The sequence below is a fragment of the Macrobrachium rosenbergii genome, chromosome 39 (assembly GCF_040412425.1).
Source record: "Macrobrachium rosenbergii isolate ZJJX-2024 chromosome 39, ASM4041242v1, whole genome shotgun sequence".
In the NCBI taxonomy this organism is placed as follows: Eukaryota; Metazoa; Arthropoda; class Malacostraca; order Decapoda; family Palaemonidae; genus Macrobrachium; species Macrobrachium rosenbergii.
Genome location: NC_089779.1, coordinates 10274625 through 10302176, shown reverse-complemented (window position 1 = coordinate 10302176; position 27552 = coordinate 10274625). Strand labels below are relative to the sequence as shown.

General features: G+C 35.9%; 1 protein-coding gene and 1 long non-coding RNA gene across 3 annotated transcripts in view; one reads left to right on the top strand and one right to left on the bottom strand.

Annotated features, from left to right (window-relative positions):
• The window catches only part of LOC136825731 (uncharacterized), a 583078-nt gene that overhangs the window by 38689 nt on the left and 516837 nt on the right, over window positions 1-27552 (bottom strand). The window lies entirely within an intron of this gene.
• The window catches only part of LOC136825723 (cubilin-like), a 75747-nt gene that overhangs the window by 28921 nt on the left and 19274 nt on the right, over window positions 1-27552 (top strand). Inside the window, exons 8-22 of the mRNA XM_067082518.1 lie at window positions 1253-1330; window positions 2932-3139; window positions 5505-5632; window positions 6462-6545; window positions 8125-8332; window positions 10342-10469; window positions 11270-11335; window positions 12943-13150; window positions 13535-13662; window positions 14389-14475; window positions 15798-16005; window positions 16395-16522; window positions 17249-17341; window positions 17826-18033; window positions 18806-18933. Of these exons, the coding sequence (XP_066938619.1) occupies window positions 1253-1330; window positions 2932-3139; window positions 5505-5632; window positions 6462-6545; window positions 8125-8332; window positions 10342-10469; window positions 11270-11335; window positions 12943-13150; window positions 13535-13662; window positions 14389-14475; window positions 15798-16005; window positions 16395-16522; window positions 17249-17341; window positions 17826-18033; window positions 18806-18933 (2088 nt within the window). The remainder of the gene's footprint in view (window positions 1-1252; window positions 1331-2931; window positions 3140-5504; window positions 5633-6461; window positions 6546-8124; window positions 8333-10341; window positions 10470-11269; window positions 11336-12942; window positions 13151-13534; window positions 13663-14388; window positions 14476-15797; window positions 16006-16394; window positions 16523-17248; window positions 17342-17825; window positions 18034-18805; window positions 18934-27552) is intronic.

Genomic DNA, 27552 nt, shown 5'->3' with positions numbered 1-27552 from the left:
AGTATCACGAGAGGTTTGTCACTACATTTCTATCAAAATCACTCAAACCCACACATGACACCACCTGACTTGAGTAGGTAGATAAAAATGAGACTCAAGTGTGTGCTTTTTTTTTTTTATTAATTTCACAAGGTATCAATATAAAGCTATGTATAATTGTGCATGGAAAAAAAGTGTGTGTGTGTGTGTAGAGAAAGAACCTAAGACAGACTGCAACGTCCCGAGAATGAGGTCAGAGCGTTGGAGCAAAACTGACTACTGAAATAAAGTTGATAACTGCTTCCATTTAACTTTATCTGAGGGTGAAGCAATGCCCTCATTCCGCTGAAATGCTAATCATGAACCCCGTAATTTAGAAAAATGTAATATTTGGGATTGGGACTAAGACATGTGGATGCCGAGACACTTAGAATTCTGTAATTAAGCAACAATTCTATAAAATAAGATATGAAAAGATTTCACAACAATCAAGCAATGCACAGGCTATTGAATTTTGATACAAATGAATAAATACAACCATAAACAAATAACAATAACAATAACGACGCGCAGTCTTCGTAGAGGGGTCGCTAATTGTGTAATGAACACTTTTTTGCAGCTAATGTTTATTTCAGATTGTGTATTTTGTTGCAGAAGTCTCTCTTTAATTTATATTAAGACGATATATACAGATCTATGTGCAGTCCATGCTCATAGCTTTTTCGATTAAATATATTCGGCTACGATGAATAATAAAATAAGACAGTGTAAAATAATATAACATCGATCCAAAAGTTTTACCATCTTCACTAGTAGTCGGAGAGTTGGGTTTTACGTAAACGATAAAAAAAGGAAAGCGTAATCATTTTTGGTGGCAGTCTTGTTACATACGTTTGTCCAAGGGCAAGAGAGACAAGGTCTCCTCACTTCCCCCCAAGATCCCCCATGTAGGCGGAGCTTTGTCTACCTGCTTATTGCGTCAGCAGGTGGATTGCCATAATGAGCAGGTACCTCTGAGATACGTCATCGCCTACGCAGTTACCCCAGGTGGGAGGCGGCTCCGCCCAACTGGGTAGACTTTGTCTCTCTTGGCCTTGCGTTTGTCCACATGAATGATTAGTCGTAATATTATTTTTTAGTAGTTACTGTAAGCAAATAAATGTCATATTCAAGCTACTACAATAAGGCAAATGGGTCTAAACATAAAGGCACACACATAAACAAAATGCATGTTATTATGAATTAACTCTATTGACAACGACAACTGTTTCAGATCAGTATGAAACAACTGTACCAACTGAGACATCACCAGCAACTCAACTACCACCCATGAACTGCAGTGTCGATACAGGTAACTGCTGGAATAAAGGTAGTTCAGATTACTTCAAAGGTAATCGGAACTACTACTTTTAGTCTTGATTTTTTCTTGCATTTTCAATAACTATATGACTCTGTTCTATGTAAACATTTGTCTTGCATTATCGCTTACAATTAAAGCTTTTGTTTCCCATTTCATACAAATACTGCAAAGACTGAGAAGTCCATACTACGAGGTCTGCAATGTTGCTTTACTCCTTAGTATTTTTCTCCTAACAACAGAAAATAAAATATATCTTCTCTCCTATCCCTTTCAAATATACAGTATAAATGTGATCTTAATACCTTCCCAATCGCACACTCATATTTTTCATTCATAGAAATATTTCAAACGACTACAAAATCTGAACTGAAACAGCAACAAAGATTAAATGTGAACAAAGCCAACTTTAGAATGAATGTAAATAAAGAATACAAATGCAAACTGGGGAGCAGGCGGTGTCACTATAGATATTTTCTAATAAAACCAGACGATGGAAAATAGTCCTTAAGAAGCTGCAAAACAGCTAAAGACTAAAGGTGATTAAGTCATTAACTTGTAAGGTAAAGAAACAAAACCATATATTAGTACCCTGCAACTCAAAACTTTCATTCTGGTATTCCTCCCGAGTAACTGTTGGAAAACAGAATACTGATAGTCGCTGTAACATGCAATGATGCAGTATACACTGAAGCATAAAAACCCAATTTGCTGAATGTAGCTAAACTATTCACTTTGTGCAACTTTAAGCAGTAACATCAAACGATACCTACCTCCAGGTCAGTTCTTTTTGTAATGTTATCTCTCTTTGTGATAAAATGCAACATTATACTGTTGCAACAATTTTGATAATTTTGTACTATCACATATGAAAAATCTGGACATGTTTCAAGAATTTATATAATTTTAACACCTAATAACTAAATCCAAGTGGACACATTGTAAACCCCCCAAAATCTTCCTGAAATATAATTTATTTCCAAATTTTATTGATACGAAATATTAATTATATACTTCCATATTTCGATTAATTTAAACCAGATTCATGATTAGCATTTAAACACTGGGCTCCCACCACCTGGAATGTGGTGCAGTAAAACTCATTTCAAACAAATTTATCTTTACATTTATTACGAAATTGATCAATCTTGAGTTATCAACTTTGGTTTTTCTTCATTTCATTTCAAAACTGGAATTCCCTCAGTGTTCATCTATGGTCACAATTATTATAAGTTTCCCTTTGTTCTTACAAAATACCACTTACGAAATTGTCAAAAAGTGAAGTTGACTGCTTCCCTACAATGTTTCTACACAGGAAGGAGACATGTAGAAGCTGCAGATACGAAAAGAAATAACAATACCAGACAAAATTTGCTTGTAAAAGTCATAGTTTAACTTTGATTTGTAGAAATAACGCTTTGTTATATAACACCTTATGCTTGTGAACATCATGTCAGAAACGCACTCTGGCCAAACAACTTTGCTTAACCCAGAACAAATGAAAACGGAAATGGATAAACAGCCATAATTAATGGTGTATCATAACAGTCATCTATACAAGAACTACTGCCATCACACCAAATCTCTGCCATCAGGTCGAATAGTGGCGTCCTCGGGTGAAATAGGGATAGGATCTATTGGAGGAAGCTACAACAATAACGAATATTGTGTCTGGGAAATCCAGGTTCCCGAGGGGCTGATAATTCAGTTCACATGGGGGTACTTCAATCTAGAGGGCCCAAGTCCTGGGTGCCCTTATGACTACGTTGATATTTCCGAGTACGGAACTGGAGAGAGCTTGACGTAAGTACATGTGTATATCATTATTATCATTACTGTAAGTGATGCTGCAACCCATGTTGTAAAGAAGAATGTTGCATGCCTATGAGTACAAAAATAATAAATTAATTAATACAGAGAGGTAACAAACAAGTTTGAGAAATCTAAGTTTTTAAGTAAGGATAATAGCCATGCATATTGCAAAAAACATAGGGGTACATTATTACTTATCAAAACAGCCTATATGACTAATAGGACGTTGGAAAAGAAAATCGATACGTTATAATGTTATGGATGGATTAAGAGTACAATTCAGAGAAAGGGAGACAGACGTTATACGAGAAGTTATAGACAAGAAAACAGAAGTGCAAAGGGAATAGAAAAAAATGATTCTTGATGTAAGCATGTGATGGTTGACGCTTCCAGAGGATACATCACTGATTAAGGACAGTGAAGAGAAGCTCCAGAAACTAGCGAGGTTTCAAAATGTCCGCAAGAGAAAGTTGACGATAAATGTGAGTTAGAGTGAGGATATGGCGGTAGATGGAAACTAGTAAGATGGAACAATGAACATCACTATAGTTGCTGGTGGTACATTTACTCCTCTCTGTTTGCTAGTAGGACAACCCCTTCTGAGATGTGTTCCCTCCACTACTATTTTTGTAATATATACTAAATTTCGGGTTCCTTTAATTCAGCGGGAATGGTTATGCCTAACCTGTCTTAAAATTTCAATGAATTTGACAGAAAATTTTTCTGATGATCAGTAAGTTCTGAATTAAATAAAAATATATCTGCATAATCATAACTGATAATGAGAAACGAAACGGCTTACGTCATGAAAACGGACTTGGAGTGAGAAAGGGTTTCCTTTACAGAAACAGCTAAAGCAAACCTTACCCCAAGACACACACACACACACACACACACACACACACACATATATATATATATATATATATATATATATATATATATATATATATACATGTGTGTGTAATCACAAAATATCCACACAATTTTACTGTGTATATATATTCCTGCTACTCATGTTAGGCTTCAATGAGACGGCTGGTTTAGATTCCAGATTCCTTAATTTAGGTCTTTATACATTGGGTATATATGAGGTTTTCCCACACATCTGTTGTTTTCCTTTTTGAAATCCAGGGGTGACCTGCCCATTGATCTTCAGCCCTTCCCTGCAGTCTTCTCGATCTCGTTGGTCGTATGCTTAATCTTTTAATGCTCTGGATTGTACCTGAACTGTTCATCTTTATGTTTATTTTGTCTTTAAACTTGGGTCTGTAATTTCAGAAGAGATCTTGTCCTAAAAATCATTAGGCCTACCTGTGTTGCCTTCCATAGCATCTTCACAGCAACTGATGAGGGCGTTCTCTACAATCACCCTCGATGTTTTATTCTTATTGGTGTATATGAAACCCGTTTTTTCCCAATAAAACATCGAGAGTAATTGTAGAGAACAGCCTCATCAGCTGCTAGGAAAATGCGATGGAAGGAAACACAAGTAACAATTTTGAGGACAAGACCACTTCTGAAATTATATACCAGAGTTTAAAGAACATAAATTAAGACGGGAAAGTAAGGGGACAATCCAGAACATCCAAGAATTAAGCATACGACCAAGGCATTTCAAGAAGACAACAGGGATGGGTAGGATGCGCTTAAGTTCAACGGGCAGGCCATCCCAGGGATTAGAAAAACGAAAACAACAGATGTGTGGGAGGAACACACATAAACCTGAGTGCAGCTGTTATCTCCTCAGTTCATCAGTACCTGATGAAGAAGACTGTATGTCTCTCTCTGAAAACTAGCACTTGGTAAATTGTTCTTCGTAAATCTAAGAATCTGGAATCTAAACCGTCCCGTCTCATAGACGCCTAACACAAGTAGTAGGTATATATATATATATATATATATATATATATATATATATATATATATATATATATATATATATATATATTAGTAGATACTGAAAATGATTGTACAAACGACGAAGAATGTTGTGACACTGAAAGAATTGTAATGCGTTAATTCAATAACTTCTCGTGTAAAAAGTTCTCATGTGGAACAATTACGAATGATTCCTTATAAAAGGATGCTTTATGTAATTACCGTGAATGATTACTGCATCTTCAGTAATGGCCCTGTATGCTTATAATGAAGGTCTTTATTCTTAGCATTTTTTTTTTTATTGTATTTACTTTTCCTAAAATTTACTCAACAGATCAATATTACTCATCGTGAAAAATCTTACTAGACAACACAATCCTTTTACTGGATTTAATGAAGATCTGTGTGGAAAACAATATGAAATAACTGTCCAAGAAAACTGAAAAATAATCGGCGATATCAATGTCTCTTCCAGCGGAGTGATTTGCGGCAGCAGCATTCCACAGTCTGTTAGGAGCCATAGTAACATGGTCAGGGTGACTTTCAGGAGCGATTATTCTGTAACGTTACAGGGATTCAGCCTTCAGTTCGAGGCTATCTCAGGTAATTCCATTTCTAGGTTTTCAGCCCGCAACTAAACATGAATGTTGCATAGCTTCAACCGCAAATGTATATTAACTAAATTACATGCAACGATAATGACAGCCTTGGTAAGCAAGCTAGCCAGGGGATGTCAATTTCACTCCAAACAACACCAGCCCCTCTACTACAGAAAGACGGGTTACAACAGATATAAATCCATGATTAGAGTAACTCTCATCATATATGAAGCTGCTTACCCTAGAATACGGCAACTGAACAAACTAAGGTAGACTTTCGAGATGAAGGCATAAATAAAACCATAATTAGATGACATGAAAAACAACGACAGATATTTTTCGATTAGGGGTCATTAAATGTGCAATGAACACTTTTTGCAGCTGATGTTGATTTAAGGTAGTGTATTTTCTTGTAGAAGCCTCTTTGTTGAATTTAGATTAAAATGACTATAAATCTATGCATTATCTATGCTGGTAGCTTTACCAATTAATACATTCGGCCAAAATGAAGAACAAAATAAGAGTGTAAAGTAAATGATATAAAATCTGTCTAAATGTTTTACAATCTTAACTAGCAGTTGGAGAGTTGGGTTTTATCTAAACAATAAAGCAGGAAGGCGTAATCATTTTTGGTGACACCTTCGTTACATACGATTGTCTCTATGAATCACTCATTGTGATCTTAATTTTTAACAGTAATCTTTAACAGATCAAGTGATATATTCAAGCTACCACACTGCGGCCACCATATCGAGACTTTAAGGGCCAGGTGTGAACAAATATGATTACAATTTATTTGAAATTAGCCCTACTGACAGCGACAACCGTTTCAGATCAGTATGAGACAACTGCACCAACAGCGCCGGAAGTGTATGAAACAACTCAACTACCACAGATGTTCTGCAGCGTCAATGCAGGTAACTGCTGGGATCAAGGTTGTTCAGATTATTTTTCATGGTAATAAGAATTACTTTTATTCCTGAATGTTTTACTTGCATTCTCAACACGTCTCTATTTTATGTACATTTTTCTCGCAAAATCGCTTATGATTACAACTATTGTTTCCCATTACATAAAAAAATGGAGAGTTGTGTGAATTCCATGGGACTTAGTGTATACTGATTTCTTTTTTCTTTTTGTCATAAAATTACAAAATCAAATATGTCTTCTCAACTTTTAAAAATATAAACATAGTCCTCATATGGCACCTTCACATTAGCATACTAATATATATTTCTTCCTAGAAATATTTCCAACCACGCCATTACCTGCCATGAAACCAGCAACAAAGCTTAAATTTGAACACAAACAACTTTCGATGAAACTGAGGAACAGAGGGTTTCACTACAGAAATTGTTTGATAGAAGCAGACGACAGAAAAATAACTACAGATGACGCTAGAAACATAGCGAAAGACACACATGTACAAAGATACAGGAAACACATTAAGTTGAAAAAAGAAAAAAATAAAGCCATAAACAAGTACACTATAAATCAAAACTTTAACTTAGCAACGTTTATGCTGAATAACAGCCTTTGGCACATCGAAATGCAACGATGTACTTTAGCCTGAAGCCTACAATTAAACTTATCTCATTCATAGATAAGCAATAACATCACACGATACTTATTCACTCTATTTCAGTTCTTCTTGCCCAATGCTATTTTTCACAGTGTTTAAAGGCAATAATACATTACAAAAATTCTGAACACCTAATCAAATTGTATCTGCAACATTTGTGCATGTTTCAGGACACTGAACATTCTGGTACCAAACAACAAACCTCCTTTGTAGGGAAACATGTAAACAACCTGCAAACCTTTCTGCAGTATAAATTTTCTCTTTAACAAAACAGTCGCGTACTTTTCCTGATAAACATAACTGCTTCTTTTAGGAAAACTTTTTCGGAACCCTACTGAGAGTCGAAATGTTGATTATATAAGTAAATATTCTGATAAATTTGAAGATGATTCATGATTAGCATTTAAACGGTTGACTCCCACCAACTGGGTTGTAAGTGATATTTCTCAGTTACAATAAAGCTCATTTCAAGTAATATTTCACTACAATTTTTAGGATACTGGTAATTCATCAGATATCAACTTTGGTCTCTCTTAGTTCTCTTCTGTGATCCCAGCTCTTTTAAATTCCCTCTTTGTGATAAAAGATATCACTTAAGAAGATGTCACACAGAAAAGTTGGGTGCTTGCTTGCAGTGCCTCTGACAGAAAACAAACGCTTTGAAACTACAAACATGAAAAGAAAGTAATATTCTACAAAAAATCTATAAGTTACAATTTATTTTGGATTTGTGGACCATACTATTATACTATACCTCAAGCTTGTAAACGCCGTATCTGAAACGCTCTCCGGTCAAACAATTCTGGCTAACTTGAAACAAATGATAAGAAGAATGGATAAACAGACATAATTAAGAGTAATCCTAATACTTCTCTATCTAATAAGCATTATCACAACCAAATAACTTCCACCAGGTCGAATAGTGGCGCCCTCAGGTGAAATCGGGATAGGATCTATTGGAGGAAGCTACAACGATTACGAAGATTGTGTCTGGGAGATCCAGGTGCCCGAGGGACTGGTAATTCAATTCACCTGGGAGTACTTCGATGTAGAAGGTCCAAGTCCTTGGTGTCCTTATGACTATGTTGACATTGCCGAGTACGGAACAGGAAAGAGTTTGACGTAAGCATACGTGAATATTATTTTTTTATCGTTTTTATGAGTGATGTTGCAACGCAGGTTGACAAGAATGCTACAAGCCCAATATCCCACTTACTGAAAGTGAGGCAAAAAAATGAGTACAGAAATAAAAAATTAATTAACAGAGAGGGTAACAGAGAAATGCAAATACGAAAAAACCAAAAATGTAAATACGACTTTCTGAACCTCCTCACATGATGAGAACCTTAACTTAACCCCTATACTCAGTGTAGTTTCAGAAATAAAACAAGTAAAGAATGTGCCGAAGTTTCTTCGGAGCAATCGAGTTTTCTGTACAGTGTATAATGCTGCATGAAACTCTCAACCACGACCGGGCAGTGCTCAGTTGCTCCCCAGATGCGGTGAAGTGCAGATGTGTCGGCGGATGATGCCAGACGCACGATGCAGGCTAACTTTAACCTTAAAATAAAATAACAACTACTGAGGCTAGATGGCTGAAATTTGGTATGTTTGATGATTGGAGGGTGGATGATCAACATACCAATTTGCAGCCCTCTAGCCTCAATAGTTTTTAAGATCTATGGGTGGACAGAAAAAGTGCGGACGGATAGTCGAAGTCATCTCAGTAGTTTTCTTTTACAGAAAACTAAAACCGCACACTATCGAGAAGTAACAAAGTATAAAGTTTTTTAAACTAAGGATAATCAGAGCACAAAGGTGTGTTAATAATACAGCATTAATAAAGGAGAGCGAAGAAAAACTCCAGAAACTAGCCAAGTTTCAAAATATCGGCAAGAGAAAGTTGACTAATTCTGAGCTAGGGTAAGGATATAACAGTAGATGACAACTAGTAAGATGGAACTAAGAATTTTTAAAAAAAGTTGCTAGTAGGACCCTCCTGAGATGTGTTCCTTCCCTATTGTTTTTCTAATCCTAAATCACGGATTAAATTAATTCTGTTGTAATGCTTATGCCTAACATGTCTTATGCTTTTGATAAATTTAACAGAACATTTTTCTCTTAGTTCTGAATTGTCAAAAATATCTGCATAATCATAACTGATAATATTACTGGTCCCTCTATTACGAGGGACGAAATTGCCTAGATAATGAAAATGGATTTGGAATTAGAAAGGATTGCTTTACAAAGATTACCGGCCATTATTATAAAAATGGGAGAGGAAATCATTTACAAAAAAATCCATTAGTTATTTTTATGGCCTTCAAGAATAAACACACACACACACATATATATATATGTATATGTAGATATTCAAAATAACTGCATAAACAAAGAAAAATGCTATGGCATTGAAAGGATTGTGGTACTTTAATCTATTAACATCTGGCGTAGAAAACTCTACCATTAAAAGATTGCAAATAGTTCCTTGTACAATGATCTTGCCGGTGGGTTTAAAACTCGCAGGAATTTTTGCAGATCTGGTACACTGAATTTTTTAAATATGATTTAAGGCCTACAGTCTACAAAGCTGAGCCACCAATCTGTCTCTTCAACTGCCAACATTCTTTTACATAAACCACTCTTCATGGTGACATGTTTTCTTGTATAAGAAACAACTGCCGAGAAATAATGGAGAGCAAACTCCTACAGTAGATGAAGTTCCATACAAAAATCAGCAACCAAGAGAACTCATCAAAAATCCACAAAATGGATTTAATTATTAAAAGTAAACAACTAAGATGGAAGGTACTTTATTAATTTCAGAAAATGTGCTCATTGCGTAAGCATTCTAACCCCTTCATGTAATTAGCATTGATGATTACCTCATTTCCTATAATGACCCTCATGCTCATAATTGGGGCTTTACTCTTAGCACTCTGCTTCCTATATCTCTATTGTTCTTACTTTTCCAAAAATTCACTTCTTAGCAGATCAATATCAGTCTTCAAGAAAAATCTCACTGGACAACACAATACTTGTACTGGATCAAATAAAGGTCTGTGCTCAGAGAATTTGAGATAACTAATTGTTTAAAAGGAAATAATCTGAAATTTCAATGTCTCTTCCAGTGGAAGGATTTGTGGCAGCAGTATTCCACAGTCTGTAAGAAGCCGTAGTAATTTCGTTAGGGTGACTTTCAACAGCGATTATTCTGTAACGCTACAGGGATTCAGACTTCATTATGAGGCTGTATCAGGTAATTCTATTTCATGTTTTCACCATAAAACTAAACATGAATTCCTCATGGCTAAAATGAAAATATATATTAATTACATTATATGCAGTGATAATGACAGCCAGTTAACAGAAATGCTACCTAAGGGATATCAGTTTCGTTCTACACAACACCAGCCCCTCTATTACAGAAGTGGGGTAATAACAGACATAAACCCATGACTACAGGCATCTCCCATCATGTATGAAGCTGCTTACCTCAGACAACGGCAACAGAACAAACTAATGTTGACTTCCAAAATGAATGCACAAATAAATATATAAACAAGTAACAATACAAATAAGGACACATAGTTTAGTAGACGGCCCACTAAGTTCACAATGAACAGTATCTTTTGTGGCGAATATCAGTTTCTTATATTTATCATACGCCTATTAATTTAGCACTATGCAAATAGGTGTAAAATAAATCACATAACATCCATCTAAATGCTTTAAAATCTTCTCTAGTTGTTGGAAAGTCGGGTCTTCCCTAAACATTAAAACAAGAAAGCATAATCATATTTAGAGATAACCTTGTGCGCACATGTGTTTATCTACAGAAATGACTCGTTCTAATCGTAGTTTTTTTAAGTTATATTTAACAGAACAGATATATATACTAGCTACGCTACAGCAAATGTGTCTAACCAGAGAGGCTAACATATGAACAAAATAATTTGTTCTAAATGCATGTTATTATGAACCAATTCTACTGACAACGACAACCGTTTCAAATCAATACGTAATAACTGTGCCAACACGTAATAATTGTGCCAACAGAGATGCCAACAACGGAGTGGATTGAAACAACTCAACTGCCACCCATGAACTGCAGTGTCGATACAGGTAATTGCTGGAATAAAGGTAGTTCAGATGATTTTCCATGGTAATCAGAATCACCTTTATTCCTGAATTTTTTACTTGCATTCCAAACAACTTCATGTCCCCGTTTTATGTAAAATTTTCTTGAAAAATCACTTTTAATTAATGTTTCTGTTTCCCTTTATATACCACTGTAATATTGCAAAAACTGTGATGTCCATACTACTTAGCCTATAATGGTTTCTCTGTTCATTTTTCCATTTTCTCATAAAATAAGATAAACTTAATATCTTTTCTCTCCAATCATCTTTCTAAAAGTAAATTAAATCTTTCTTTTTGCATCTCCACAATCTCATGCTCACTTACTCATAAAAATATTTCAAATGACGCCGTAACCTGCATGGAAACCAGGGAACAAAACTTAAATGGGAATACAGGCGCCTTTCGATGACTGGAAGCAGATGACAGAAAAATAATCCTAAAATACGATATAATAACAGCGAAAAAATAAAGTTAATGACATAAAGGCGAAGACTTTAACCTGCAGGAAAAAGAACAGCCATAACCGGTACCCCTTGCAATACAAAACTACCACTTTAGCAATGTTCCTCCTGTCATTAGCACAATGAATACAAATAGTCACCTTACCACGTTGTGATATATTTTACGTTGGAGCATCAAAATTCTTAACTGTCCAATGTGAAAACTTTATGCAACATGGAGCATTTACATCATTTATTCAGTTCTAGTTTAGTTCATGTTATTTCTCGTCTGTGACAGAATGAAATAATACGCTACTATAACGATTCTGAATACTTCTTACGATTGTATCTTGAAAATGTGGGCGTTTCATGAATTTAAAACAGTTTGGTGCTTCACAACTAACTCCGATTGGGAACCTTAGAAAACCACCATAAAATCTTGCAGCAACGTAAACTGTTTATTAAGTAAATTAGTGAAGAGGTCTTCATGATGAACATAACTGAGTTTCTACGGAAGGACTTTACCCAAATCCTATTGAGATTCGAAATATTAATCATATAACTTATATAGTGTGAAGAATTTGAAGATGATCCACACTGGCGTTAAAAGACTGAATTCCCATCAACTGGAATTTCAGTCATATTTCTGTTACAGTAAACTCATTTCGAAATCATTTTCCACTAAAACTGTTAAGAAATTAATAAATTTTTACATAACACCTTTGGTCCAACCTCACCTCAATACCGAAACTCCCTTAATTTTCCTCTGTTATCACATTTATCACGAGTTTCCTCATTTAATACAAGACATCACTTATCAAGTTGTCACAAAGAATACTCGACTGCTTCCCTGCAATGCTTCTATAAAGGAAGGAAACATATAGAAGCTCCAGAGATGACAAGAAATTAAAACACTAGACAAAATTTATTTGTAAAAGTCATAATTTAGCGTTGATTTGTGGAAATAACACTTTACTACATAACACCTTATGCTTGTAAACATCATGTCTCAAACCAACTCTGGCCAAGAATTTCGGTTAACCTAGAGCAAATGAAAAGGAAGATGGATAAACAGATACAATTAAAAGTATTCCTAATGGTCATCTATCCAAGAACTATTGCCATCATACCAAAAATCTCTTCCATCAGGTCGAATAGTGGCGTACTCGGGTGAAATCGGGATAGGATCTATTGGGGGAAGCTACAACATTAACGAATATTGTGTCTGGGAGATCGAGGTTCCCGAGGGACTGGTAATTCAATTCACGTGGGAGTACTTCGATTTAGAGGGTCCAAGTCCTTGGTGTCCCTATGACTACGTTGATATTTCTGAGTATGAAACTGGAGAGAGCTTGACGTAAGTATAGATTTATATTATCGTTAAATATCCTTAATAATTAAAGATAAACAACAGAGATTAATTCAATTTAAGCAGAAGTGCTTACTGATATGTGGGTATTGAAAAAGAACAATACTTGTTATTATCATGGATGATTACTGCAGCTTCTTTAAAGACCCTTCATGCTTATAATGGGGTCTTATTTTCTGAACTTTTCTTCTTTAATTCTATTGCACTTCTTTCCCGGAATTCACTTTTGCAGAAGATAATCCCTGCTATCATTTAAAATCTCAATGAAGAACCTAATAATTTTACTAATTTTAATAAAGTTCAGTGCATAAAGAATATGAGATAACTAACTGTTTAAAGGAAAATAATCTTCTAAATCAATGTCTCTTCCAGCGGAAGGATTTGTGGCAGTAGCATTCCACAGCCTGTCAGAAGCCGTAGTAACACGGTTAGGGTGACTTTCAACAGCGATTTCATTGTAACGTTACAGGGATTCATGCTTCAATTTGAGGCTATAGCAGGTAATTCTGTTTCTAAAGTTTTCAATTTAAAATTAAACTTGAACGATTCATGATTAAATTGAAAATGAAATATTGGTACATAATATTCATTGATAATGACAGCCACTTGACAGAAATGTTATGCATGCTTTCCACTATCTAAGGGATATTAATCTCATCCCAAATATCTGTACCAGCCCTTCTGCTAAGTTTCCTTACAATGGATATACATACATGACTACAGACACCTCTTTATATCTGCATCGCCTTACCTCAGGCAACAAATAAAGGTTCACTTCCGATATGAATGAACATTTAAATACATAAACCTAAAACAATAAAAATGAGGATTCATAGCCTTAGCAGAGGGTCTTTGTATCGAAATAGTGTTTAGGACAGTGAATTTAGCTGCAAAAATCTGTTTCTCGTATCTATCATAGGACTATTAATATATAGATTTTATAATCTTCACTCGCAGTTAGAGAGAAAGTTTTTATCTAGATGTTAAAACCAGAAAGCTTAATTTTGATAATTTTTGGAGATAGCTAACTGCCTACACGTGTTTTTTTATGTAAATTATTGGTCATGATCTAATTTTTTGCAATTTCCTTGAACACTTCGTGATATATATTCTAGTTACTGTACATTATGGCAAACGTATCAACACGTAATAACACTTTATGCACAAATATATTTTGAGTACTAGTTATTATGAATAAATTCAATCGTCAACGACAACCGTTTCAGGTGACTGTGACACGATTGTACCAACAACACCAACAACGTGGTATGAAACATCTCAACTACCAGAAATGAACTGCAGTGTCGATACAGGTAATGGCTCTCTTACTCGCAAGGGTAATCAAAACTACCTTTATCCATGATTACATGCTTTTATTTAACTTGACTTCTGTATGTCTATCTGTCTTCAAATCTTGTAACTCAATTTTCGACTTGTCTCCTTTGTCCGGTGGACTTGAAATTTTGCATGGTTACTCAATCCCGGTGACAATACAACCTTACATGATCAGTAGGTCAGCAGTGACCTCTAGTGACCCTACAGTGACCTCTCCCAGTCTCTCAGGATTTGTATGAAACTCTCTGGATTTTTCACAACTTCTCTGACTCGGTAAATAACTCTTCGGATTTTTCAAACCACCTTTGGCTCGACAGGATATCAATTTCGTTAGCTACAATCATAAATTGGTTACAGTTTCTGTCAAAACTAAAAAGTATAAAATGAAAAAAAAAAAAAGTTAAAACACACTTTTATTAAAATGCACTAAAAAGTAAAGAATAAATCTTTTGAGACACACCAGGATTTTCTTACAATTAATCTTGTCTACAAAAATAAATACATGGGCGCCAAACATGGAAGGAAATGCTACAAGAAATGAAAAAAATATATTTCTTTTATTGCAGCGCTTCTATCCATGTTTGGCGCCCACGCTTTTATTTTTGTAGACATGATTAATTGTAAGGAAATCCTGGTGTGTCTCAAAAGATTTATTTATCACTTTTTAGTGCATTTTAATAAAAGCGTGTTTTAAAAATTTTTCTTTTAATTTTTTTCCCATTCTGAACAGCTATGAATCGCTATATTTTTCTTGCAAAATTACTTGTAATTAACGTTTTTCTAAATGTGAATTACTATATCATAAACATATAAACACAAAGCCAAACAAGCTCTAACAAGTCATGTCTACGTAGCCATCTTCACCCATCCAACACTGCATCCGCACCCCCTCTCAGCCGTAAAAACTGTTACCCAGTTCCACCCACCTTCTAACGCAAAACCTCTGAGCTTTCCTCTACCCAGCCTTACTTGGCCCTCCTCTCCGATGGCGCCAAGTCATCTGACTGCCCTCCCCACCATGGAAACTTCTCTAGGCCTCCCCAAACCGCCAAAACCTTCTCTTGGTCAATCTGAGTGTAGGCAGTGCTACCAACATATCCTTGAGGCCGTGCTGTATTGCTGACCATCAGAGGGTGGTTTTAACAATTTTTAATATATATATACACACATATATATCTATGGGGCGTTCATCCCTGGTCCGTGTGTGTCGGATAATGTTGAGTTCTGCGTAATGGTGATCTGGATAATTGAGGGATTACTTGTACATCGCAATGCCACCATTCCAAATCTCTTCCATCAGGTCGAATAGTGGCGTACTCAGGTGAAATAGGGATAGGATCCGTTGGAGGAAGCTACAATAATAACGAATATTGCGTCTGGGAGATCGAGGTGCCCGAGGGACTGATAATTAAATTCACATGGGAGTACTTCGCTCTAGAGGGTCCAAGCCCTGGATGCCCTTTTGACTACGTCGATATTTCTGAGTATGAATCTGGAGACAGCTTGACGTGAGTATTAGATATGTATTATCATTAAATATTCCTAAGCATTAAACGTATATAACTGCCATGGAAGGTACTCTCACTAATTTAAGCATATGTGCTTACTGATATGCAGACACTGAAAGAACATTACTTATTATTATAATGGATGATTACTGAAACTTCTGTAATGTCCCTTCATGCTTATAATGGGTCACTATTCTCAGAACTTTGCTTCTTTATTCTCTACTGTATTACTTTCCTGAAATTTAGTTTTGCAGCACATAATCCTTGTCATCATGGAAAACATCACCGAACAACAAAATCCTTTTACTGGGCACAAAAAAAGTCTTACAAAGAATTTGAGATAAATAATTGCTTAAAAGAAGATATTCTTCAAAATAAATCTCTTTCAGTGGGAGGATTTGTGGCAGCAGCATTCCTTGGTCTGTTAGAAGCCAGAGTAACAAAGTTAGAGTGACTTTCAGCAGCGATTACTCTGTAACGTTACAGGGATTTGCGCTTCAATTTGAGGCTACATCAGGTAATTCTATTTTTATGTTTTCAACTTGAAATGAAAATGATAACCAGTTGACGAGAGATGTTATGCATGTTATCTACTTTCTAAGGGTTCAATCTCATCTCACATATCTACACCAGCCACTCCTGCTGAGAAAAGGATGGTTACAGCAGATATAAATTGATGACAATAGTCACCTCTCACTATACCTGAAGCTGCTGCTTACCTCATACGACAGCAAAATAGAAAATGAGGTTGACTCGCGATATGACTGAAAAAATTAAAACACAAACATAAAAAAAATGAGTGGCGATCTTTGCATTGTGTCCACGAAGTATATAGTGAACCGGTTTGGTAGCTAAAGCGTATTTAGGGTGTTATGCTTTGTGGTATAAATCCACTTAGTGTGTTCGTTATATAACGAGTCATTGGACTATGAAGTTTAAAATAGTCCAAAAACGTCGATCTAAATATTCTGTAGGACTGTAGTTGGAGAGATAGGTTTTATTTTGACAGGAAAAAGTAATTTTTATCGTTTTCTGAGACAGATGATTGCACACATGCGTTTGTCTACATGAACAAAAGGTTATGATCTTGATTTCTAGCGGTTACCTTTTACACATCCGGTGATATATTCAAGCTACTAAAATATGGCTAATGCGTCCAAACTTTAAGGTACACTTCTCTATAAATATATTCTAAGTACAACTTATTATGAATCAATTCTATTGTCAGCGACAACCGTTTCAGACCAATATGAAACAACTATAGCAACTGAGACCGCAACACCGGACTGGTATGAAACTACTCGGCTGCCACAGACGAACTGCAGTGTTGATACAGGTAACAGCTGTCTGACCTCCTGGGAAGTCCGTATTACCTTTATTTCTGGTTTTTCCCCTTGCATTCTCAACTGTTACATGTCACTTTTTCATGGTTGTTTGTCTTGCAAAATCTCTTGTAGTTTAATCTTGTGTTTCCCTTCACATAGTAACAACGCAAAGGTTGTGTGAATTCCATAATACTTAGTCTTTAATCGTTTTTCGCTCCTTTGTCCCTTTTCATAAAATTTTAAAATCATATGTCTCTTCTCTTCAATCAACTTTCAAAAGTTAAAATATAGTCCTTGTTATGGCACCTTCCTATTTACACATCATAGGTTCTATTCTTAAAAATCCTGCAATCGATGCAACAACCTACCTTGAAAACAATTCTGGTTAACTTAAAATCAAAGAGATGAGAAATGGATAAACACACATAATTAAGAGCGTTCCTAATGCTCATTTACCCATGAAATATTGCCATTATACCAAATCTCTTTCATCAGGTCGAGTAGTGGCGTCCTCAGGTGAAATCGGGATAGGATCTATTGGAGGAAGCTACAATGATAACGAATACTGTATCTGGGAGATCCAGGTTCCCGAGGGACAGATAATTAAATTCACATGGGGTTACTTCAGTCTAGAGGGTCCAAGTTCTTACTGCCCCTACGACTATGTTGACATTTCCGAGTATGAAACTGGGGAGAGCTTGACGTAAGTATGTATGTTACTGGAATTATTTAAATAGATGCTGCAACAAAGGTTGGAAAAGATGAATGCTACAAGCCCAATGGCCCTATTAGGGAATGAGGCTCGGAGATAAGAAAGGGTACAGAATTCGAAAATGAACTGTACAAGAAAAATAACTACGAAAAACAATGAGGATAAATCTAATTAAGACTGTGTCTTATCTGAGCATTCTCCTATATTTAAAAAATTAAAATATATTAAAATACTAGTTAAATGACATCAATATACAATATCCAAAATAGTGAAAATCTCAACCTAAATGGCTATGCTTACTGTAGTTCCAGAAATAAACCTTTACACACTAAAAGTGGCAATCTGAACAGTATTTTTTTTTAATTAACGATAATGACCATGCATATTGCAAAAACCACAAAACATGCTACTCCTCTTGACATGGAATAACACGAAAAGCATTCCTGAATAGGTCCCATCGCTAGTGCAATGTCAATGTCGTATATACATGCAACATGATGATAGAGCAGCTGTAACCTAGTTTCTGAATTCTAATTCCTCATACTGTATCTTTTCCTCCACATGGCTCCCACAAACTGATCTCTTATAAAATGTTGTCTTTATGAATTTATATATTAATTTCACCAGATCTAAATGTGCAAGAGGGAGCCTTTGTGTCAATAAAACATTGTTCTTCAACTACAGTTCTCACTGTGTGCCGAGAATATATGGAATAATCAACAATTTACAAGATCTGTAAATAATCTGTAATAATCTCTTCCAGCGGCAGGATTTGTGGCAGTGAAAGTCCGCCATCTGTTACAAGCCAGAGTAACACGGTCGTGGTGACTTTCATCAGCGATGCTTCTGTAACCTTCCAAGGATTCAGACTTAACTTTCAAGCTATTCCAGGTAATCCTAACTTTACATTACCATTTTAAACTAAAAATGAATAACAGAAATTTAAAGCTTGATTATTTAGTATCTAAAAGACATCAAACTCATTTCACACAAGTACTCTGACCTCTGGCAAATCGATACAGTAAAATGTGCATCAATGACCAGAAATAAGATAGTTCTCATTATCACTAAGCCGCTTGATGTGGACAGCGACAAAAATACCAAACTTAGACTGCCCATCAGTCCACCAAGCTGTAAATGGTTACCTGAACCTGTTGGGTCTCAAGAAATGGCGAGGGCTAACAATCTTATCCCCAACAGATTTGCAAAAACAAAGCGTATGCACATAAACGCCATACTCTGGTCGAATCCCGGGAGGGAAATTCAGAATTAATATCTTCGTTAAAAAAATACATTTCCGAAAACTAGTTGGGAAGAGTTTGTAACATGTTCACTGTATAAATTGAATATCAGGGACTAAATAATCCCCATTCCGAGATGCCACACCCCAATATTTACAATTTTTATTAAATTTATTGGTAATTATGAAACACACACACGCTTCATACACAAAGATTGTGCTTTTCACACTGACCTGAACTTACGAATATGTCTATAATTGTTTTCCTTTTAATATTTACCGAACGTTTTTTGATAAAACTGAAAACTTTGTTGTTCATTACTTAAAAAAAATAGTAAAAAAGTTTTCAACATACGGGAAATAATACCATACCTGATTAATCAAATCATGACAAATAAGAAAGATCTGTATGTAAAAATATTCATTTTCTCTGAACCAATCACATTAAATGTCAGAATATGATAATTGCTATTTTGTTTCATGACAGGTGGTGTATCCATCCCATAAACCAATTATAAAAGGCTGCAATACCCAAGTCAGGTGCTTTTGACAAGACAACATAAAATAAAAACAAGTAAAGAAAAGCCGAATGGTGGAGCTGGAGCTGGTCACCTGACAGAGCTCACAAGAATTGGAGACAAAACACCTTACGAAGATCCTCCACTACATCTGAAATGCTGCTGCATAAAGTAGCTTCTTAAAATATTAAGAAATTACTTCATTCTCTTCTAAGTTTAACTAGCATTTTATTATTTTAATGTGCTTCATGTAAACATTTTTCACTGAAGAAATATAATATGTTTAAATTTCATGACTACTATGCATGAGACTTTTTATTTTTAAAAACAAGAAAAATCACTAACAGTGGCCACATCCAACTTTCGCCTACCACGAGTGGAATCTAGCAGCTGAAGAAATTCCCTCGGCAACGTCTTATTAAATTGGCCAACTGATTGATTTATTCATGTAATTTGGCGGTGTACCATGGTGACTGGCATGGATTTTTTCAATAACCAATGTAAAATCGTTATCCTCTCCTGCATTTATATGCTAGATGCTTCACACACAGTTACAAAAAGGATTCACAATTCCTATGTCTAAGTCTCATAGTCTTAATGGAGTCATATTTGAAGCTTGGGTGAAACACTTTGAATGCATTTCCAACCCCATTCTGGAATTTTAATGTTACTTATTGCCTAATGACAAATACGCAATTATTCTTCAATGTTTCACCCATCTTTGACATCTAGAATGTAAGTTATATTCATAATATTATAAGTATGTTACATAAGTTAGACTGACTAAAGTACTATGAGCTCTGAATTAAAATAATTATACATCTATCTGTGACCTCACATAAATATTTCCTCATCAAATCCTGATAAATTTTCATCGTCCAAGTAACTGGCAATTGCATCTGTCATATCATGCCCCTCTGACATCAAGAAAACCCGCCCGCCTGACAACAGTAAACAAAAATGCTATTGGAAGTATCTCATTAATCCTTATTTGTCACACGTGTAACATTTTTCACTTGAAGATTACTCATGTAAGTTTGCGAGTTTGATTTAAGGCACCTGGTAAGAGAAAAAAAACCTCCAGTCTTTGGACTTTCGTTTTTTCGCTCTATTTACAAAAGTAATTAATACACGAATTACCACATTCATTAAAATGTGGCCAAAACAGGGTTCTGCGGGGGAATTTCATGACGGGGGGAAGGGGGAGGGGATGGATGAAATAAAATCAATACTCAGTTCAACTTTACCCTTATGATATCAAGGAAACGATATACCACACAGCGTCAAACATACGGCATGCCGGATGTATCATCAATAATGCTAAAATAAAAGTAGACGCAAGAGCCTCATCAAGGTTTCTAATTCTCAAAAGAGGAGACTACAGCTTTTATGACTTGAGAAGCTGTTAAGTGGGAAAAATGTAGAGAATGACTTGGAAAACTAGAGACCCCCGACTAACTCTAAAATATACAGCAAAATTCTCAGACGCAACTTTGACATGCTCCATAACTGGAAATCCCATATATCCTACATAAAAAACAAATGAGGAAATTATTTAAATTTGATTAAAAAATGATCCTATACAAATTGGGGAGCTGACAGACCAACCTTCACATTACTGTACAAAGCTACATTCATGTCTGTTCTACAGTACATAACGGATGTCAGCGATGCATTTCAGCCTCAGATACAACTCTGCAAGTAGTGGGCCACCTCTAACTCTTCATCACGACTTAGTAGTAATTTGTGGTGTAGTGAAAATACAGACAAGTGATTCATCAACATAAAAGCTTTTTGACTGAAGAGATATTTTTATAAATAATAATTCACACATGAACAAAAGATACGAACTTGTACGCATTTGAGATATTTATCTAAAAACTATGCATATGCCTCAGAATATCATATACAACTTGCATTTAAAACGCAATACGTAAAGGTTCACACCACCAAGATACACTGATGGGTACAAATCTTTATCAGGCATGAGACTTACGCCTTACTGGTATATTACAATGACAGACGAGTACTGTACTTTTTTTTATTAGGCAACATATACAATACACAACAGGAAAACAAAACAAACTAAACATAATGCACATAGTAATGCTGAAAGTGAATAAGTCTCAACAGTAACAATAGCGAATTCAAAACCAAACAACCAATACAGTGTTAATAACATAACTCTCATAATCAAGCGAACAGGATCCCTACTTGTCCTTTCCTCTGGGAAGATGTACACATCAGACTAAAAACAATAAATCTGGGAGACTTCTTTGTCTAACCTGAGGCTGTCGATTACAGTAATCCTTGATATGGCAACTGTTTCTGAATCACGTCTGCTGCCGGAGTTCCTCATGGTTTTTGAAGCTTCCTGAAGCATCGGCCATACGCCAATATGCATGGCCATTTTGCAAACTGATGTGATTGTTCCTGTAACGACCCAGTGCCAACGATGACACCTACTTCGTACCATCCATTAGTTACGGGATCTTGGATCCAAACTGACCTACCCACGCTCTATACAGAAAAGTCAGCCATCGCCCAGTTATGGATATGATTCACAAATATATGTTGCAACAACTGACGAAATATCTTACGAATCTGGGTGACCATGAGATGAAAAAACAAAGCATATAATAAGGAGTTAGCCTTCGAAATGTGTTTAACAACGCAGATGTGTAGGAATTTAGATTAAGATTTCGAAAAAGACGTTTTAGTCCGGAACCGCCAATGGCGTCAGCTTTGGTTCAAAACCCATCAACAGCTGCTCCTGCACTTACACCAAGATGTGGCCACTTGTTCATATATGACCGGATGGTGAATGGGGCTGGTGCTACCTATAGACCTTTGCTGACTATTATTAGTAGGGTTAATTTAGCTGTGGGTATGGGTATTGGTATGGTATGGGTATGGTACGGATATGGGTAGGGGTATGGTATGCATATGGGTATGGTACACATATGGGTATAAGTATGGTATGGATATGGATATGGGTATGGTACTCGTATGGGTATGGTACGCATATGGTATAAGTACGGGTATGGGCATGAGATAGGTATGGTATGGGTATGGATATATGTATGGGTGTGGTACAGATATGGGTATGGGTATGGTACAGATATGGATATGAGTATGGGTATGGGTATAGGTATAGGTATGGTAAAGATATGGGTATGGGTATGCTACATATATGGGTATGGATATGATACGGACATGGGTATGGGTATGATACAGATAAGGGTATGGAAATGCGAGCGATAGCGAGCATCTGCTAGTTAGTCTTGAAAAAGGCAATGCAGTTTTATCTGTTTCTTAAAATCTCAGTTTCCTTAAAGTTCGTATCGAAATAAGAATAAAATTCCTAACCCATTTAACAATTATCTATGTATAGAAATGAGGCAGTTATAAACAATTTTTCAGCGTTTCTCATCTCATTAAGACTTGAGAAGGGAAGAAAAATTGAATTTGGGTATCAAGTAGGACCGCGCTCTTTTCCTGCACCGTGGGGAAAGTGGCGCAGATGAGGATTATTTTGAGACACTCTCTGGCTGACCTGGTCTTTCTAGACCGCAGACATACCTATCTTGAATGGAGTATTTTCCTACTTTTTCCTTGGCCGAAAGTTGCCGATATCATGTTCAGCTTCGGCTTCTCGCCATCAGGTGAAATGAACGATGGCGGAAAGCACTGCTGACCAAATTGGATGTCCAAACTTTTGTGTGATTTCTTCCTGCCTCACGAATATAACAGTTAGTATGCTTTTCTTAATTAGGCTGCAGATTTAAAGAACGAATGCTTGCTTTTGAGTCTGATGTGCAATATATGCCAGAGAAAGATTTTAAAGACTAGATGGTGTCATAAAAAGTTGACAATATTTTTTATGTACACCACCATAAAAACAAGTATATCTATACTGTGTACTTCGAGTTTATAATAAAATTTGGAAATGTCATTTTTATTACAACACATCACTAGTTCTTTGCCCAAAACATAATACAACTGTCCATCCATCTATTATTTGTTCTGTCGCAAACATTCCCCTTCACTTATACTATTTAGTAGTAGTTCAGGAAGGATTAAGCAAGGATTATCTGAATCCACGGATTTGGCAATTAGTGTTGTTAACAGGAATTGCATGTAATTTAACAATTAAACTGAAAAAGGACAGAGGTAAACAAAGTGTTTATAACTCCAACTGTTCTAGATTTGAATGAAACCTTAGAGCTGACTGACTATCTCCTCATTTTGTATATCATTGAGGATAAAACATGCAGTTATTTCCTTGATGGATCTGTAATTCAATAAATAAAAAATCTAAACGACATTACTAATATACAAGCGTATGATAACATATCATATATAAATTTGTGTCTTTGCAATAATTCTTCAGGAAAGCGTTCATAAAAATGACCATTTCACACTCGTATTTCGTAAGATCTATTGATCAAATAAGTTTATTAGTCTTTTAGTGATGTTTAGCTCAATAAAAACAGCAATCAAAAAAAGCAATTGACGATACATATGACATTTGATATTAATATTTGAAAGGACGAAGTGGTCTGTGAGTCAGGACCCCAATTGTGGGACACCAATACCACCTGGCAGAATAATTCTTTTCGAGATTTTTTACGCCATGACCCAAAAATGCGTGGTGGCATTTATAACACCTTTCAGAATTATACGTTGTACAAAACAAAGTACTTCTACTTAAAAGTGATTTTTCTCGCTTTATACTGAAGCTTTATCTCAAATATATATATATATATATATATATATATATATATATATATATATATATATATATATGAATGTCTTTTCCTGTAATACTACAGTGTAATATGAATATAAGAAGGCCCATAAAACACTATTTAAACGTTGAAAACATATATTTCGGGCACTTGCTTCTGTGCCCCTGTTCACTGGTAGAATGTGGACAGATGAAATGTTACAAGGGTATATATACAAAACATAAAGGTGTGGCCTTAAGTCTCCGATGGTATGAAGGCGACCGTTTCCTAAGAAGGAGAAGAATGACCAATTCCCTAGTGGTTTTTGGCCTCATTAGCTCCCGTTTGGCGACGGATCTGGAGGTCGCGTTTCTTGGGTCATCTTCTTCAGGAGGGGTCTGAGGATTAAAGCGTCGATGTCGTCCGATTTCCAATGTCCTCCTGACAGGTTTATATTGTTGGTTTGATTGATGATAGCAGATTCCAGCATCTTTCTTTTGTACGGACAGCTACTTTTGAAAACCAACTCCGCCCCACTCCAGTTTATGACATGTCCTGTATTTCTGATGTGTAGGAAAATCCCCGAACTCTCCGAAGCGTAACGTACTGATCTTTTGTGCTCTGTTATATATATATATATATATATATATATATATATATATATATATATATATATATCTGGCTGGAATATAGCTCAGCCCATGTGTTTTCAGACAAGCTTTAGATATTAGCATCTATGCATAACTGATCTATTTGGCAGTTTCGACACAATGACTATACAGTACACAGAATGAACTTTTGTTTGCACATTCTGTCTCAAATTTATATCTTGTATATTGCCATTCATTTTACACACACACACACACACACACACACACACACACACACACACACACACACATATATATATATATATATATATATATATATATATATATATAGTACTATTATTGTAGCAGGTGCTTTTTCACGAGCAATGTTACTGTGAGTTTTTGTGCACTGTACTCTGGTGGTGGGATAGTTCACACTAGAGGACAGAGAAAAGTCGATTAGATTTATATCTGGAGCACCTGAATCACTTTGCTTCAGAACGAAGGCCTTAGAACAAGGAATCTACTGAGAACCAGTGTACCATACGCTGTAAACATGATAACTTTTTATATGGGCCTGCAGACTATGAATTCTGGAAAACATTACTTGAGGCTACCAAATTGAGAAATTATGCCACTAATTTGGACGCTCCTAAACAACTTGGTGTGAAAGAAGTCCTAAGAATCTTCTATCGCATAAACGCTAGACACTTCACCATGGAGTGAACAGGCCAGAAAAGGAAATTATTGGTAATTAAGCTGTAAAGAATACTTTTCCATACAAAATTGCCAAAGACGAGATGATCGCCAGATGCTCAGGTGTGCTATTAAAGCTGACCAAACAGTATGAGAAAGTACAACCCAAAAGAGCGATGAAAATGTTCTAGCATAAGTAACAGACGTATTTCATGATGTGATGATTATTCCTGAATAAAAAAAAAAAAGGAACCTGGGTGAATTACACAGACCATCAGCAGTAGATCAGAATGATTATAAGTTCTCCTTTTGTCATGAAAGTTTAATCTTTCATATCAATTAATGAGTTACGCTCCTATAAATTTTGCAAGTTTGCACATTCACAGGACACTTGAATCTGACTGGGCAATGCAGTGAAAGTATTTCCGTACAACAAAAGAAAATTGTTAATGTTCCTGAAAGTGCATCAGAGACGAGGTTGTCTTTTGAAACAATCTTTAAAGTCTGGAGCACCAAAGCAATTGATTTCAATGAGATCATACATCAAAACTTCACCACATAATAAGATCAGGCATTAGACAGAAAACTGTGACTGGACGGCCATTCAATCCACCTAATGTAAAAGACAGTGCTCGCACCTTCATATTGGATTAATAAGGTTAATAAGCTTGACTTGTTGGAATGCCCGGTGAAAATTCAGGAACTCTGATACAATACTGAGGGCCGCTGCTCTATTCAGCCATTTATTTAGGCCAGGATGTATGGCGACAAGTCAGCATCCAAGACCAAAGCATTTCCTATTTCCTTACACAATAACTACACTGATGGGAAATACTGAAAACATCCAACCAATGAACTGGCTTGTGAGTCTTATTTTCAACTAAAAGTAGAACACTGTTACATGTACCAAAAAAGTTTATAACAACTCACTACCAAAGGGCTGTGCTTCCAAATTCCATCAAGCCAGTCTTCACCAATCTTACACGGGGCAACACTGATATAATTAGGGAACTCTCACATGAAAGACTAAAATGGCAGCATTTCAAGTTGCTTTGGACCACATCTACAAGAGCTGATCTTCCACTGAAACAGTGACTAATCACCTTTGAAGACCAAGAACTGAAAATTTATGTGATAGGTGTGTTTGGGCCCAGTCTCTCAGCCAGGAGACCACGTAAGCTGAGAAACCTGAACTGGATGAGGACACCAGCAAGACAAACAGATCTAGAAAATCAGGCAATATCCAGCTGGTCTGGTTTTAATATCAGCACCAGAAGACCATGAAACAATATCTCGTTATACCTGTTGGGTGTCTGCCAATACTCAATTCATCAGTCACAAAACTGACAGCAACATTTAAAACATTCAACCACAGCTAATCAGGAAGGATCTTCACCTTGAAAAAAAACTGTGGAAGACTTGGATCCAGCACTTATGGTCACACAAAATTGTAAAGAAACACAAAATGTGCTTTTACCAACCTTTTTCTGAAATAGGGATATTCTACATCATATGTTACAGCATAGCTTTCCTAGGAAAGTGATTTCAGGATGGTGGTCTAAAAGACTTGTGCAGAGGCTGGAATTCTCATAAAGGAGTCCACAAGTGGAGTCCTCGATGTCAATCACTCCAATATTGCTATGAAACACTGTTGAAACTCAAACAGGCAGTGTTCACAACCTGGATTAAGGAAAACATTCCACAGATCGTGTGAATGACATAGCCACTGACTTGAA